Source organism: Sitophilus oryzae, unplaced genomic scaffold (genome assembly GCF_002938485.1).
Source record: "Sitophilus oryzae breed Bouriz unplaced genomic scaffold, Soryzae_2.0 scaffold_1620_pilon_pilon, whole genome shotgun sequence".
Classification (NCBI taxonomy): Eukaryota; Metazoa; Arthropoda; class Insecta; order Coleoptera; family Curculionidae; genus Sitophilus; species Sitophilus oryzae.
This window is the reverse complement of record NW_022146304.1, coordinates 6,027,916-6,044,415: the sequence shown is the minus strand read 5'-3', so window position 1 is coordinate 6,044,415 and position 16,500 is coordinate 6,027,916. Positions and strand designations below refer to the sequence as shown.

Genomic DNA, 16,500 nt, shown 5'->3' with positions numbered 1-16,500 from the left:
CAAGCAATTTATTAACTTTGCATTTCAATGTGAAGAATTTCATAAATATTTCTAAATAAATTCTAACACTTTTATAAACACGTGCCAAATCAAATTATAATAAAGCTTCAAAAAAAATGTTTTCTAAAAAATGTCTTTCTATAATGTGTTGCATCAAAGGTTAGAATGATATACAGGATCTCCCAATATTCCGTGGACATAGAAATACTACGTATTCTTGAAAACAAAATAAGTTCGTTGGACACAATTTACCTCTAAACAAAATTGCTTCGTTTATCCGCTAGAGGGTATCAAAAAAATAAACACATTTTTTCAGATATTTTCAGAACCGTTATTCCGAATTGAATGAGATTTTGGGTGTTTATGTTTTGCTAAGTGGTTTAACAACTGACTTTCACAAAAATCAAGGAAAAGTACGGAAAGGATGAAAACTACCCCCACACCTATAAATTTTAGTATAAATATTTTCCAACTCCACCAACGACAGATTTTCTTTTTGTAAAATAGTCCCTACAGTATTTACTAATTTTTTGTCTCTTGTAAAAAACGCCACATTGCATAGTTTTTGAGATTTTTTTTGAGAGTTTATTTTTCCAAAGCAGACCTAAATAATATACAGGGAATTCCAATATTACGTGGACCTAGAATAACTACGTATATATTGAATCAAAATAAATTAATTGCACATAATTTACCTTTATACGCATCATAAGCATGAATCAAAAATAAACCCGAACGTTAATTAACTTAAAATTTATTATTTTTTTAAGAGTTTTATGAAGCTTATTGTTAAACATAATTTGTGATACTAACATAAAATTCCATATTTTCACCAACTAGGTTATTAAAGCATAATAGGATTTTATGCTACTAGATTGAAGCGATATACTAGTCGTCCTGAAGTTCCTCATTTTCTGCAAATAGCACAGTGTCGTCGGCATAACATAGAATTGCCATATTGCGATCTCCCATTTTGTATCCATTTAAATGGTGAACTTGTTTGATTATTTCGTCGATGCTAATATTAAAAAGAAGTGTATGCCTTTCTCTACAGGTATTGGTTCAGTAAGATCCCCGTGGATATTAGCTTGGATTTTGTTAGCACTGTATATATTTTCTATGACTTTAATTAAGTTATGGGGTATTTGTCTGTCAGCACAATAATACAGCAAGAAATGGAATTTAAATATCTCGGCATAGAGTCATCCGTTTATGGCGATATCGAAACAGAGGTAAGACAACAAACAACAAAAGCAATGAGAGTAGCTGGATATCTGAACGACACCGTATGGAAAAATAAATACATAGGTGTCGAGGTCATGTCAAGAATATAGAAGGCTGTCGTCAGACGCATAATGACCTACACAGCAAAAACCAGACCGGATACAGCAAAAACAAAAAGATTCTTTGAAATAGGCGAGATGAAAATCCTCTGCAAAATCACAGGTAAAACGTTGCTAGGTAGAGAACGAAGCGAAAATATAAGGCAAACATGCAAGGTGGATAGCATTAATGAATAGGTATTCAGCAGAAGACGCGAATGGAACGAACATAATAAGGCGAATGGACGAGAGAAGAATAGTAAGGTCAGCTCGAGACAAATCACCACTGGGAAGAAGAAGTACGGGAAGTCCAAGAAAAAAATGGTGTGATAACCTTACCATCGATTGAAAAACTGTAGGCATGATGTACTTACGCTTCCGAACAGGCAATCTGCCTATTATAGAGTAGGAAGAATAAGAAGAAGAAGATTTTATGCGCCTCCATAGCTTCATGTGACAAAAAAAAAACATTTTTTGGTAGCCAGCTTTGGAAAAATATTTTTTTTCTTCAAAAAGTATGCGCGGCGGTGTTTTTTACGAGAGACAAAAAATATAGTAAATACTAGATAGACCATGTTACGAAAAAGAAATCTTTCTTCGGTGGAGATGGAAAATATTTACACTAACATTTATGTAGGGGTACCAAGTATTTTTGTATAGAGGCAAATTGTGCGCAATGAACTTATGAATCCAAAAATACGTAGCAGTTCTATATCCACAGAATATTGGGACACCCTGTAGATCCAACAGAACTGGAATGTGGATGTAGGTTCATGAAGTTGTAGCGTTTTTTAAACAACTACCACTGCGAACGGCAGCTTTTCATCGGAGAGCAGTCGTGGATAATGTATTTCACTGGAAAGAAAACTAATTAAGAACAATAAACAAAAAAAAATAGATATTGGGCGCCAGACATGTACAGAGAAAGAAAACACAGTTGTATAATACTTAAAACTAATGACTATATTTATTCATGGCGTTCTTTGCTGATACATGACATTGTAGAGTTCTAGTAAATATATAGTGGTTATATGTCAAAGAAAGTGGTGGTAAGAGTCGTACTAAATATCAATGAAAACAACTACGATAAAATACAGTACATGTAAAGTTTAAGAGAAAATATGAAATGTAGCATTACTTTAATTAATTTAATATATTCCATATGATACTAAATCGAAGATGTTACAACCTGTAGATTCTAGAATCTATGTTTGATTATCCATCTATTAAAATCGTGCAATAGTATCTATAAAAGTAATACCATTACAAGATGTAATGTAATGAAACCTAAGATCTAAATTATATTTTAAAGATTATATCGAATAGAATGTTCTTAACAATCTAACCACTGAACATAGTCTGTACGATATTACTTAAGATGTACGTTATTGTTTAAGACTGAAAATATTTTAGATGTTAAATGTAAAACTAGAACTTAAATATACACTTAGCTGTTCTTTTACAATAACCTTGCTTCAAACAGTAGCAGCGTGAGGTGGTCTAGCATCTCTGTACTGTTTGTCGGCGATCCTGTTGGCCAAAACAACAAAAGGGGCCAGGTTGAGGACACCGTGAATCACTACAGCCGTAGCTACTGACTAGGCTTAGAAATGGGAGTGAAGCAGCATGGGACTCAAGCTACATCCACGCTGTGGCACTTAGATGTAAGAAAAAATCGTTCTTACTGGGGACACTCGTCCACAGGACATCTGTACATAAGTTAATTTCTGTACATAAGGCACTATCCGTACCTTGGACACAGTCCGTACTTTGGAAATAGTCCGTACCTTGGACACAGTCCGTACCTTGGACCCTCGAAATACTTCCGAGGGCTCAATAAATAATAAACAACATGTCCTTTCTTCCATGTGACATTCTGGAGGACAAAAGAATAGGGACGCCAACGTGCCAGCAAAACACAAATACAAGTTGGGACATCCGTAACTCTACCCTTTAGCCTCGAAATAGCAGCTGATTCAAATTATACAGCAAGATTTAAATAATCACTATTTCTAAAAGCTGGGATACAACCGAGCGTCAAAACAAAGTGAGATTAAGCATGGAGAGTTGACAGAAGCGATGTTGACAGCGCGCGCCTCCACAGAATAGTAACAGGGTTGTGTCGAACGATAACAGGGTTGGCGACTAGAGAACGTAAAAATTACGCGTCAAATAAACTATCCGGCCTGAACGAGAGGGAATCCGGTGATGATAGGCCAGACATCATATATTATATATAAAAAAAGACATGTAACGAACTAAAAATGTTACAAAGTTTGATTTAATTCCGGTCCCGACTCTTTTAAAATACCGGATCTCTATCCATCTCTAATTTACAAGTAACATTGGACATTAAATCAAAACTTATATTGATAATAGACAAGCTAAGACTAATAGAAACATAAGAATAGAAAGCAGTTGAAATAAAATAGCCTTAAAATGAAAGATACTGTAATCGTTTCTATTCATCAAACCTAGTCATCATTCTTAGCATATTCAACCATTTCCAATTATAGTGTAGCCTCCCTCATATGTTTAAATAGATACTCTCTTTGTAGTTAGACCCATTGTTGTATATTGTTTGCTATGTGAGCCCAAGTTATCCCTGCTAATTTTCTAATATCATGGTCCTATCTTAGGTTTGTGTCATCTTTTGGGTTTCTTATTTCCTCGTGGGTACCATGCTGTATTTTTTGTGGTCCATCTGTTGTCGTTCCTTCCTGCCAGATGTTTTACCCATTGCCACTTGAGGAATTTGATTCTGTGGATGACATCTATTCTTGGGTCTTTTCTCGTATCCACTCTATTCTTTTACGGTCTTTCTTGGTTATTCCCAGCATTTTGTTCCACCGAGCGTTGTGCGACCTGCAGTTTGTTTGTAATGTCCGTTTTAAGAGTCCAAGTATCGCATGCATAGGTTGTGACTGGTAGTAGGTACACATTGGTCGAATTTTTCCTTCTTTATATGATGTGGCATTCTAGATTTGAATATGATTGAGTTTTTTTCATAAGTACCCCATGCTAATTCTTCGGTTGATTTATGGTAGTAGCGATTCCGAGCTGTGTATTAGTTGTCCCAAATTTTTGTATTCTTCTACTTCCAGTTTTACGTTATTTATTAGAATGTCTTTTCTGTCTACTAGTTCATTGTACATTACTTTAGTTTCTGTTAAATTCATTTTGAGATCTACTTTATTGCTGGCTGTATTTAGTTCGTCAATTTGTGTTTGTAGTTCTTCATTTTGGCCTTTGATTATCAGCCGTCAAGAGAAATTGTGGTTAAACATCAAAAGTTGATTGTTTTATAAACTAAATATTATGCTTTCTCTATGGATACAACTGACTATCGCAAGCTGTTGCTAGGATATTTTATTAATTTTAATTATGTTTTTACACATTGTGAATATAGAAACCACTATTAAATTAGCTAGACAAGACTATGTCATTTATTGTTGGCTATTAGGACTATGTCATTTTATCGTTTCTATTATCCGCCATTATATATTTCTAAATAATAATAAAGTTCCTAAACTCTACCGTGAATTGCTTTTTTATAGAGCAGAGAGAGACTCCTTCAACACCCTGTACAATACCCTCCTAACGCGCATAAGAAAATCCAATCTCGCCATTAAAAGGAAGCTTTCAGAGTACCGTATTCAATTAGAGTCGTTCAGGTTTTGGCGCTGAAAGCCGCTTTAGCGGAGAGGCTTTTATCTTCTCTATTTTTTTCGCAAAGGAGGATAACTTAATCAGTTGTCCCGTTTAAAAGATCTAATTCCGGACAGTTTTAGGGGAAAATATCCGCTGTTTATGTCTCTTAGTGGCGCTTACTTTTTTCAACGGTCTTTTTTTTTCTGCGTAAACGAATTAAGTCTCGAGATAGGCAAAAAACTGACGGTTTTAGGATTTAAATATATATTTTTTTCTCTTAAGACGGTAAATTACTGGGGTATTTTTATGGATTTCAACTGTTATTGATTATTCTAGCCTAAAATCATTGAGATAAATTGACTGGTATTGCCTTTAAATCTGAAAATTTAGAATATTTTAGTTTTAGATTATCTTCTACACTCTGTTACTTAAGTGGCTTCCAATTTTCGAATTTTGAATAGAACTTCCTATACAGGATGAGTCTTAAATAAGTGCAAATATTTGTTGTATTTATTTTTATAGGCTGGTAGATTTCGAAAAAAAAAATATTTTCTCTTTGCCGTTTTTCAAGCTGGACTTCCAAAATAGCCGAGTCATTTTAGTTTAAAAATGTTTAAAAAGTTTTTGAAGTGAAACTTCTTTACGCGCTTTACTCCCAAAGCGCGGAGGAAAATTCAAGTCCGTGATACATATAATTGAATTCCACATAAAATTCTAAACTCATTTTGTGTATAATGTCATATACCTTTTTTGTTTAGCTGTTTTTAACAATAATTTCAAATTTACGTCAAAAATACTTGTTATAGAAAGTCTACTTGACTCTAATTAAGATTTTACAATAATTTATGAAATATTATACAGTTTGCTCATAAAAATAGTTTTACTTTTTTCTACTTCAATATTATAATATTTTCTATTTTAGATATCAGATTTTAATAAATATTAACATACAAATAATTCATAAATCATTACTCATAATGTTAGTAGATATGATACGCAATTTTTTATTTGGCAAAAAACTTATACAAAGACTTAAACTTCACTCAGAACCTCGCAATTAGTGGAATAAATTAGTGGTTTCAATTACACTTTATATTTTTTATAAAGGATTATTCACAATATCTAAAAACAAAATTAAAATTAATAAAATATCCTAGCAACAGCTTGCGATAGTCAGTTGAATCCATAGAGAAATCATAATATTTAGTTTATAAAACAATCAACTTTTGCTACTAATTGAAAATGAATACCACTAATTTAGACGTTCTGAATGCTTACATTGAAATCAACAGAAACAAACTTCAACGCTAATTGAAACCGCTAATTTATTCCACTAATTGCCACGTTCTGAATGAAGCTTTAAAGTAAATTACATAATATAATTCTGTGGGGCCAAACGAAAATGACCCCTTATAAGTGTAGAAATAAGATTTCGTTTCTTGACAGACATTTCTGAATTATATGGCAGGTCTACGTAACCATTTATAATAAAAGCACCATTCTTATTCCAATTTGTACCAACAACGTCACTTGATTGTTTCAAGTCTTTTTGGTCTTTTAAAGCATCAAAAACATAGAGATGAACAAAAAAGTATATATATTTAGACTAGGGTTGCCAACCGTCTTCTATCCCAGAGGACAGTCCACTTTTTAATCCGACTGTCATCTTTTCTCTCACGTATTGAAAATATCCTCTTTTTTACATACCATACTCAAAATCTAAAACATATTGGTCTATCGCCACAATGCTTTAAAAAATTGTTAATCCGTGTCTTTCGCTACTCTCATTCGTTTGTACAGACAAGAAAGTGTAGAATTAAAAAATATTTATGTACAAGAAACACAATAAATATATTTGCGAAAGCGCTAAACTCCCGTCCTCTATTTTGAAAGTTGGCAACCCTAGTTTAGACTTCCTTTGTCAAAACTATTTAAAAAAAAATATTTTTCTCCCTCGCAAAAAAATATATACTTAAGAATGTCCAAAAGTACTATAAAAAGAACAATATATAACTTTTTCAGATACGGTTAGTCGGTCGGTTAGATTCAAAACCTAGTGGCATGTAAAAAATATTTCTGCTTTTTTAATCTTCTGCTTCAATGACAAAAGCCTGTTTCCTTCCAGCAGAAAAAAACAAGTCACAATGGTGCGGACATTACCTACAGTACAAGTTTTTTTTCATTTAAACAACCGTAATGATATTTATTACTAATACTCTCATAATTAAATCTATCCTAAAATGTCCATAAAAAACTCAATATTACGCAAACTCCATTGATTTTTTAAATCGAAACTCGGAATTGAAACAATTAATTTTGTGCAGTTAGTTTACCCTCAAACGGGTAAAAAATACAGGCCATTTATTACAGGCGGAAAAAAATATCCGTTCTGCTGCCCTTTTTCTCACATCATATATCATTCTCTATATACGAGCAAAAAACTGATCGTTCAACTTACGCTTCTATTATAAATCATAAAGTCATCGATTTTGTAGGCCCGCTTTAATAAAAAAGAACTTCAAAGCACTATGACTAGCTTTGTTTCTAATTCTGGGATTAAACCGTGGGTAGTTGCCACTTTTAAATAGAATAGAGCACACGCAGGAAGTTTAGCAGCAAAGTAGTTTTTTTGCGAAAGTGAATCAAATTATTTATTAATTTTTAATTTATCACTTTTTCAACATTTTAAACTACACTTTTTCAAACATGTCTCCTTCAAATCCTTCAATTTAATAGCTGTTAGTAAGAAGTTTCAGTTTAAATATACGCACATAGTGCACACACAGTTTTTTCTACATATTCATTTCAAAGCCAATTCTGATACCGTTTTTTTTCGCTCCTATGATATATGTCTATGCTTGGCTATTTGGAACACACTGACGCATTCACATTGTTCAAAATTTTCAAAAATTAACTACCAAATACGAGCCGTATTATGAGTCGTAGATAGTTGTATAGTCTTGAATTTTCTGAACGCTTACCGAAATTTGTCAAGCACGTGAAGGTAGCCTAATATAATCGACTTTAAACAAAAGTGTACAGAGTGTCCCATTTTGGTTACAAATAAGGGATATCTCACTTATTAATAAAGAAAGAACCTCGCGGTTTTCGCTCCATTTTTGTGGAACTAAAAATGCTACACACAAAATTTTCACTTTGAAAATGTTGAAATTTCAGACAACCCTCGTAATCTCATTGTGAACTTATAAAAATGGTCAAAACGGATTCTTATGGCACTTTCAATATGGAATACAGAGGCGGTAGTTAGATTTTTTACATGGCCGGAATTTTATACCAGTATGTGTTTTAAGCCTTTTCCCGTTTTTAAAGCTTACTATTTCAAAAACTGTTTAAAAAATATCAACACAGCAAGAAAGGACATCTATAAGGAATCAAAAGTTGTCTGAAAACCAAAAATACTTAGTGGAGGTAATAGAACAGACTAAAAAGTATCTTTCTGTTATTACGTTGAATACCTGACTTTTGACGTCAATAAATTCCTCCATGCCAACTACAAGCTTTTGTTAATTTCTAGCAGTAGTAAACTGTTTTTATAGCAATTAATTGTTCTACAAATATATGTAGGTATGTATAGTTCCAGTTGTTGGGTTAACTACGGCAACCCTGTAAGGTGCAGTTAGAAAATGGACTGGTCCAAGAGAGTCCAAGAGGGGAGGACGCATAAGAAGAACATCTTTTGACCTTTGAAAGATATTATCATTTACTTAACGTGAAATTCTAATAATATTGACGCTTATACATAAGTTTTTTGGTCCTTCGAACCCGATATTTGGCGAAGAATTTGGAAAAACAGCAACTACAATTGACAACGCAATTTAATGGTTTTTATTCAACAATTGTTACCACAAGAAGTTTGCTATCGCTACAGGTTAGTGTGCATCCTTTTTTTTTTCCTTTACTTTACCTACTTTACAAGCCATTATTTGCTCACTTTATTCGATTTTTATCGATTTATATTGAATTACTTTACCTATGCTGTAATTAACCGATTTAAGCCACTTAACACGTTTCTTGTACTTATTTTAATTATTTTAATTGAGGGATTTAAACAAACATTTACTTATTACATCTTTAACATAACTATTTAAATTTTAAATACGTTAAAATGACTGATGAACTTAAAAACAAAAGACGGGTCATTAAAGCAGCTCTCACACGATTTGAAAATTACTTTAACTTAAAAAAGTCTTTGGAAAACCTTCCTTTTGAAGAAGTAGAACAATTAAAAAACAGATTACTTAAGGCTACTACATTTTTAGATGATTTTAATGACGTTCAAATGAGCATTGAAAACTTAGACCCTGAATTTGACAAAAATTTCGATTCACATTCAGAACAACGTGAAAATTTTGAAAATCAGTTTTACCGTATTACATCTGAAGCCAAAAAATATTTAGACAATATTATTACAAAACAAAATGCAGAGTTGAACTCTCAAAATGTACAACAAACAGGCACTGATAATAATATGACTTTTGCATCGATAAAACTCCCACAAATTAATTTACCCACATTCGATGGTGCCCATGATCAATGGCTTTATTTCAGAGACACTTTTCGATCACTCATTCATAATAATAATTCACTAACATCTACACAGAAATTTCACTATCTACGTCTTTCTCTAAGAGGCATAGCAAACGAAACTATTTCATCTCTAGAAGCTTGTGACGATAATTATCAAATTGCTTGGAATATTCTGCAAGACAGATTTGAAAATAAACCTTTACTTGTTAATAATCACATTAAATCAATTTTTAATTTACCATCTCTCACTAAAGAATCACATCAAGGTTTAAGAATGCTACTAGACGGTGTTCAGAAACATATAAACGCCTTAAAGGTTTTGAAACTTCCTACAGAACATTGGGACGCACTTATTATACATATAATAACTTCCAAACTTGATAATGCTACAAGACGTTCTTGGGAATCTACAATTTTTAACACTGAACTACCAACTTATAACGAACTTATAGATTTTTTAAAAGAAAAATGCCGTATATTAGAAACTATTGAAACAAATTACATATCAAAATCACAGAAGAATTATAAAAATGAACCACCTCTTAAACGCGATTTTAAAACATTTTTAACAACAGAAAATAAATGTTCGATGTGTAAAGGTGATCATACAATTTATAACTGTACTTTTTTCCTAAGTCTTTCTCCCACTGAAAGATTTAGTGATATAAAGAAAAAGAAATTCTGTATAAATTGTCTTGGTTCTAATCATGTAACAAAAGACTGTAAATCGTCTGGTTGCAAAAAGTGTGGTAAAATTCATCATACTTTATTACATTTCAATGAAAATCCTAGAACTCATGATAAAGTTAGTACAGGAATAGATACACCATCCAACTCAAACACACCTTTAGTTTCACCTTCAACTTCAACAACGCTTACAATTAATAATTTATCGACAAATGTTGCTTTGCTATCAACAGCTAATGTTAATATATATGACTCTAACGGAAAATTACATAGTTGTCGAGTTTTATTAGATAGTGGTAGTCAATCCAATTTTATATCTGAGAGACTATGTGATATATTACATTTAACCAAGGAAAAAACATCATTTTCTGTTTCTGGGATTAATCAAATATCTGAAATACTTAAACATAAGGTTATTGTTAAAATACGTTCTGCTACAATAAATTATGAAGCGAAATTGACTTGCTTGGTTGTACCTGAAATTACGGGAAATTTACCCTCAGTATCTTTTGATCACACTTTGTTAAACATCCCAAAACATATACAATTAGCCGACCCAAACTTTAACATTTCAAAACCAATTGATTTACTGATCGGCGCTGACTTATTTTGGGAACTACTTAGCATTGGGCAAATAAAACTGGGAACTGGACTTCCTATTTTGCATAAGACAAAACTTGGGTGGATTATTTCAGGGCCTATAATTAATAATTTTCACAATAAAACAACATGCCATTTTAATCAAAATATTGAACAACAACTTCACAAATTTTGGGAAATTGAAGATTTTCATAAAAATAAATTTTTATCGACTGAAGAGTCTTACTGTGAACAACATTATTCAAAAAACACTGAGCGAAATTCTGACGGACGTTTTATTGTTAAACAACCTTTCAAACAATCTGAAGACATTTTAGGTGATTCGAAAAATACTGCTATTAATCGATTTTTAAATTTGGAACGTAGGTTTGAGAAAAATTCTAATTTGAAAAAAGAATACCAAAATTTCATAACTGAATATCAAAATTTAAATCACATGACTTTAGCCAATGATCAAACTGACATATCTGGATTTTTCCTACCACATCACTGTGTTTTTAAAATGGATTCAACTACAACAAAACTACGAGTTGTTTTTGACGGTTCTTCTAAATCAACTTCTGGATATTCATTAAATGACTTATTAATGGTGGGACCTAACGTTCAAGACAGCTTATTTAATATTTTAACACGATTCAGATTTTATCCTATTGTTTTAAGCGCAGACATCGAGAAGATGTATCGACAGATTTATCTCCACGAAAGCCAACGTCATCTACAAAAAATTCTGTGGCGTCCTGATAGAAATCAGGATCTGCTCGTATATAATCTTAATACTGTGACTTATGGAACAGCTTCTGCTGCATTTCTTGCTACTCGTTCTCTTCAGGAGATAGGACATCTAGAAGCGAATGACAATCCTAACATTAGTGATATTATTTTACATGATTTTTACGTAGACGATCTTCTCACTGGTGGACAAACCCCACAAGATGTAAAGGAACTAAAAGATAATCTTTATAAAACTCTTCATAAATATGGAATGAATCTACGAAAATGGCTATCTAATGATAAATCTATCACTGCAGATTCCGATGACATATTTATTTCTCTTGATTATGACAACCAAACTAAGACGCTAGGTTTACTCTGGAATTCTCTATCTGATTCATTGCAATTTAATATTAAACACGAAATACCCGATAAGACTACTAAACGCACGATACTTTCTTCAATTGCTCAAATTTTTGATCCAATGGGACTTTTGACTCCAGTCACGATGACTGCCAAAATCATTCTACAGCAACTTTGGAAGATTAAAATTGATTGGGACGAATCTATACCTGCGGATCTGCATACAAGTTGGTCCACATATAGAACCCAACTTATTCAATTAAATAAACTTAAAATCCTAGATTAGTTCTTTGTGCAAATGCAGTCGAAATACAATTGCATGGTTTTTGTGATGCTGCTCAACCTGGTTATGGAGCATGTATTTTTATTCGTTCTTCTGATGCTCTGGGAAATGTTACTTCTAATCTTCTTTGTTCTAAATCCAGAGTATCGCCATTAGCACTTACTACTATTCCAAGACTAGAACTTTGTGGAGCCCCTTCTACTTGCTGAGCTCATGAATAGTATTTTGAATTCTACGAAATTTGATATACAATCTAAGGTATACTGGTGTGACTCCACTATTGTACTATCCTGGCTAAATACTTCTCCACATCTGCTAAAGATATTTGTTGCTAACAGGGTGGCTCAGATTCAATTACTTACAAATTTAAAAGAGTGGAGATATATTAATACTCATGATAATCCTGCAGACCTTCTAACTAGAGGTATAACTCCTTTAAAATTTATTGACACTAAAATTTGGTTTACGGGACATTCTTGGTTGGTCAGTGAAGAAATTAATTGGCCACATTGCAAATTTAATTTTTCTAAGGAAATTGATGAAACAGAGTTACGTAATATAACAGCAGTACACTTAATTAAAAACGATTTAAAGGAAAATAACATATTAATGCTTTTAGAAAATTGTTCAAAATTTACAAAACTTTGTCGTATACTTGCTTATGTCTTACGATTTAAAAACAACATTCGCAAAACTAAAATAACACATTTTAGCGGTCCTTTAAGTTTAGATGAGATATCAAGTGCTCTTTTTATCTTAATTAAACTAGTTCAGATCGAATCATTTTCTGAAGATTATAATACCTTACGTAAAATGAATAAATTACCTAAAGGTTCTATAAATTTAACTAATTTTACTAAATTCTGATTATACATTCGAAAGAAAACATCCTATACTCCTTCCCGCAAAACACAAACTTACAATTTTAATTGCGGAAAACGAGCATATTAATTTATTACATGCTGGTCCTCAGGCTATGTTAGCTTCTTTACGACAGAGATATTGGCCACTTAATGGACGCAATTTAGTTCGAAAAATATATCACAAATGTGTGAAGTGTTTTCGATTTAACGCCAAATCCGTACAATACATCATGGGTAACTTACCAAAATCGCGTATAACAGCTTCTCGCCCATTTTCCTTCTGTGGAGTTGACTATGCAGGTCCATTCACAATTAAAGATCGTAATGGCCGTAAATTTAACACCACAAAAGGCATATATATCACTGTTTGTTTGTTTCGCTACAAAGGCGGTGCATTTGGAGCTAGTTAGTGATTTAACAACTGAATGTTTTTTGGCTGCTCTTCATAGATTCATGTCTAGAAGAGGTAAATGTACACAAATGTTTTCGGATCAAGGTACAACTTTTATTGGGGCAAACAACGAGTTAAAATCTTTTTCCAAATTAATGGTGACAAATTAACAAACAATTTAACAAATCAAGGAATACAGTGGAATTTCATTCCACCTAGAGCTCCACACTTTGGTGGACTATGGGAATCGGCTGTAAAATCGGCTAAATACCATATAAAAGAGTAGTCGGTAATTCTATTTTTAATTTTGAAGATTTTAACACTATTCTATGTCAAATAGAAGCTTGTTTAAATTCGAGACCTCTCTGTCCTCTGTCTGATGATCCTGATGATCCTACTTGCCTCACTCCTGCACACTTTTTAATTGGAGAACATGTTACAACTATACCACAAACCAATGTTCTGGGTACACATCCATCTAGACTATCCAAATACCAACACCGTCAACAAGTTGTACAACACTTTTGGTCCAGATGGTCGAAAGAATATGTTTCTCAACTTCAAGTCCGTACCAAATGGAGAGAACAACACAATCAAATATTGAAACCAGGTTTGCTTGTCATCATAAAGGAAGACGGCTTACCACCACTCAAATGGCGGATTGGGCGTATTCAACATGTGCATCCTGGGTCAGATGGTGTGACACGTGCAGTAACCATTAAAACTGTCAATGGAACATTCAAACGTCCTGTTACAAAAATTAGTGTTTTCCCGAGCAACGAAGACTAACATCTTTGAAACACGGAGTGCTTTCAAGGGGGGCGGTATGTTGGGTTAACTACGGCAACCCTGTAAGGTGCAGTTAGAAAATGGACTGGTCTAAGAGAGTCCAAGAGGGGAGGACGCATAAGAAGAACATCTTTTGACCTTTGAAAGATATTATCATTTACTTAACGTGAAATTCTAATAATATTGACGCTTATACACCAGTTTAATATCATTGAATAATTTATACTCTGTTCTATATTAATATAAGATGTATATTTCTTTTTGGATTATACTATAGTTTGGACAATAGATATATAGGGAAATTAAAATAACTTTGGTTGCACATCATAATACGACCACCAGTAAACTCCATAAGACGACGCATGGTGTCATTGATGACGTGCAATGAGAGTTGTTTTAATTTCCCTTTATATATTTTTTTTGAAAATTGTTTCTTAGGTTTATGTGTCGTAATAAAAATGTTTTTAAGTCAAACTCATTATCATTGCTAACGTGTAGATCTTTATTAGATCTTTATCAAAATCTTTTTACTAGAAACTTGGACATCACAAAATTAAAATTGTATATTTACGCCTCTCCAAAAAATCCTATATGGGTATTTCGCCACTGCAAGAAAATTTACTAAATAAAATAGTTATTTTTTGTAAACACTTCTGGCGTTAATCCAAACGGAAACTACTTGTCAGAAGTCAGGTTTACAGATATACAAGTTTGCCTAACGAACAAAAAAATGCTTAACGTTTCGGAAAGTTTATCTCTTTCAGTCGTCGGAAGCAAAAAAAAATCAAAGAATAAAGAAAAAAAAACTATTTAAAATATTTAAATTCAACTAATCGAGAACACTTTAGTTTTTTAAAGCAGATACGTCTACAAAAGCCGTTGAAGTTCTGTTAAAATGACATTATATCAAGTTAAACTTCAAAATTAACAATTACTACCTGATAACAATTACTTAATAAGGTAAAACCAAAAAGCCCCAAACTTTTGTATGATTATTTTTAATTTTTACGTATGTTATGTTTATTTATGTTATGTTCTTTAAAATGAAAGAAACGATTGCCATACATTACTAACATCTACAGATACATGAGCAATAGATTTATTTTTATTAGATTGTATTAAAAATGCCTCTTACGTTTCTTTTAGAGGTTATCGCTTCCTTCATTATAATTTTGGCGTTATTAAAATTTATTCTGTGCCCTGTGCCCCATGAATGCTGACAAATCTTAGATTTGTGAAAATCTCCCTTTCTTAAGAAGATATTAAGAAGGTATTTCTTTTTGAAGAAACAATCAAAAAATATAAAATTTATATAGGTGCTATGTTTTACAATTTTTGCAACGTAAACCGAAATAAAAATATTTAAAATAACTGCAAAAGAATATCGACCTTTGGAGAGACTACCTCCTTTAAAATATAAACATTTCTATTAAGCGAGATCGTCGTGCTGGTGAACCGGCTCCAGTTTCATCTTGCGAGAAAATGTAATTTTACTATTGTTTCCGGTCTGTTATTTCTTTCGAGCGGCAAAGCCGAGTCTCTCGCTACTTTATTCATAGTATGTCTGTTATTTATTTTAGAAACTTCTCTATTAATGTAACTGAATAAGAAACTATCAAAAGCTTGAGACAATATTATATTTGCAAAAGAAACATGTATAAAGAAACAGAAAATGGAGTAACATAAAGATTGTTTTTATTAACACTGTATTTTTTTTCTTGAAAATAATTCTGTGTTTTCGCCACTAAGAAGAGAATCTACAAATAGTACAGTCTTGAATAGTTGTATTTAGATATTTTAAATATTTTTTTTTCTTTGTACCTTTTATTTTTTGTTTTTTTTTGCTTTTGATACCGGAGGAGATATACTCCTGAAACGATAAGTATTTTTGTCGGTTAAGCAGACTTGTTTTATCAGTAAAACACTTTCTTGCTGTGTTTAGAAATTTTTTCAAAACGTGTGATGGGAGTAAGAATTCAATTTCTTGGTGTGTCACGGCCTTGAATTTTTAATCCCATTTGACACGACATGGCCTTCACCATACCCTCACGCACGAGCTGGCGAGAAAAAAAGTGGTGAGGATCGCGCAAACACCAAAAACACATTTGATTTAAAGCTAAGAAAAGCATTATATGCTTGAGTAATTAAAGCAAATTTAAATTCTCTTTCGAACTATATTAGAGTTTCCTATACCTATCTGGCTCAGATTTTGAATAAAAAGCGATTTTTCAATAAAATTGTAATCAAGATGGCTGGTGTCGCCATGACAGTTTTCTAGTGACACTTAGTAGC

The 16,500-nt window shown here is 32.5% G+C and overlaps 2 protein-coding genes across 5 annotated transcripts in view; one reads left to right on the top strand and one right to left on the bottom strand.

Annotated features, from left to right (window-relative positions):
* Window positions 1-16,500, bottom strand: part of LOC115880220 (complexin) — a 983,791-nt gene that overhangs the window by 726,172 nt on the left and 241,119 nt on the right. The window lies entirely within an intron of this gene.
* LOC115880201 lies at window positions 9,100-12,168 on the top strand. The gene has a single exon (XM_030897337.1). It carries the CDS (start codon window positions 9,100-9,102, stop codon window positions 12,166-12,168), a length of 3,069 nt encoding a protein of 1,022 aa, XP_030753197.1.

Excerpts from the sequence above, each read along its gene's own strand:
- LOC115880201 (XM_030897337.1), top strand. The coding sequence starts at position 9,100 with ATGACTGATGAACTTAAAAACAAAAGACGGGTCATTAAAGCAGCTCTC.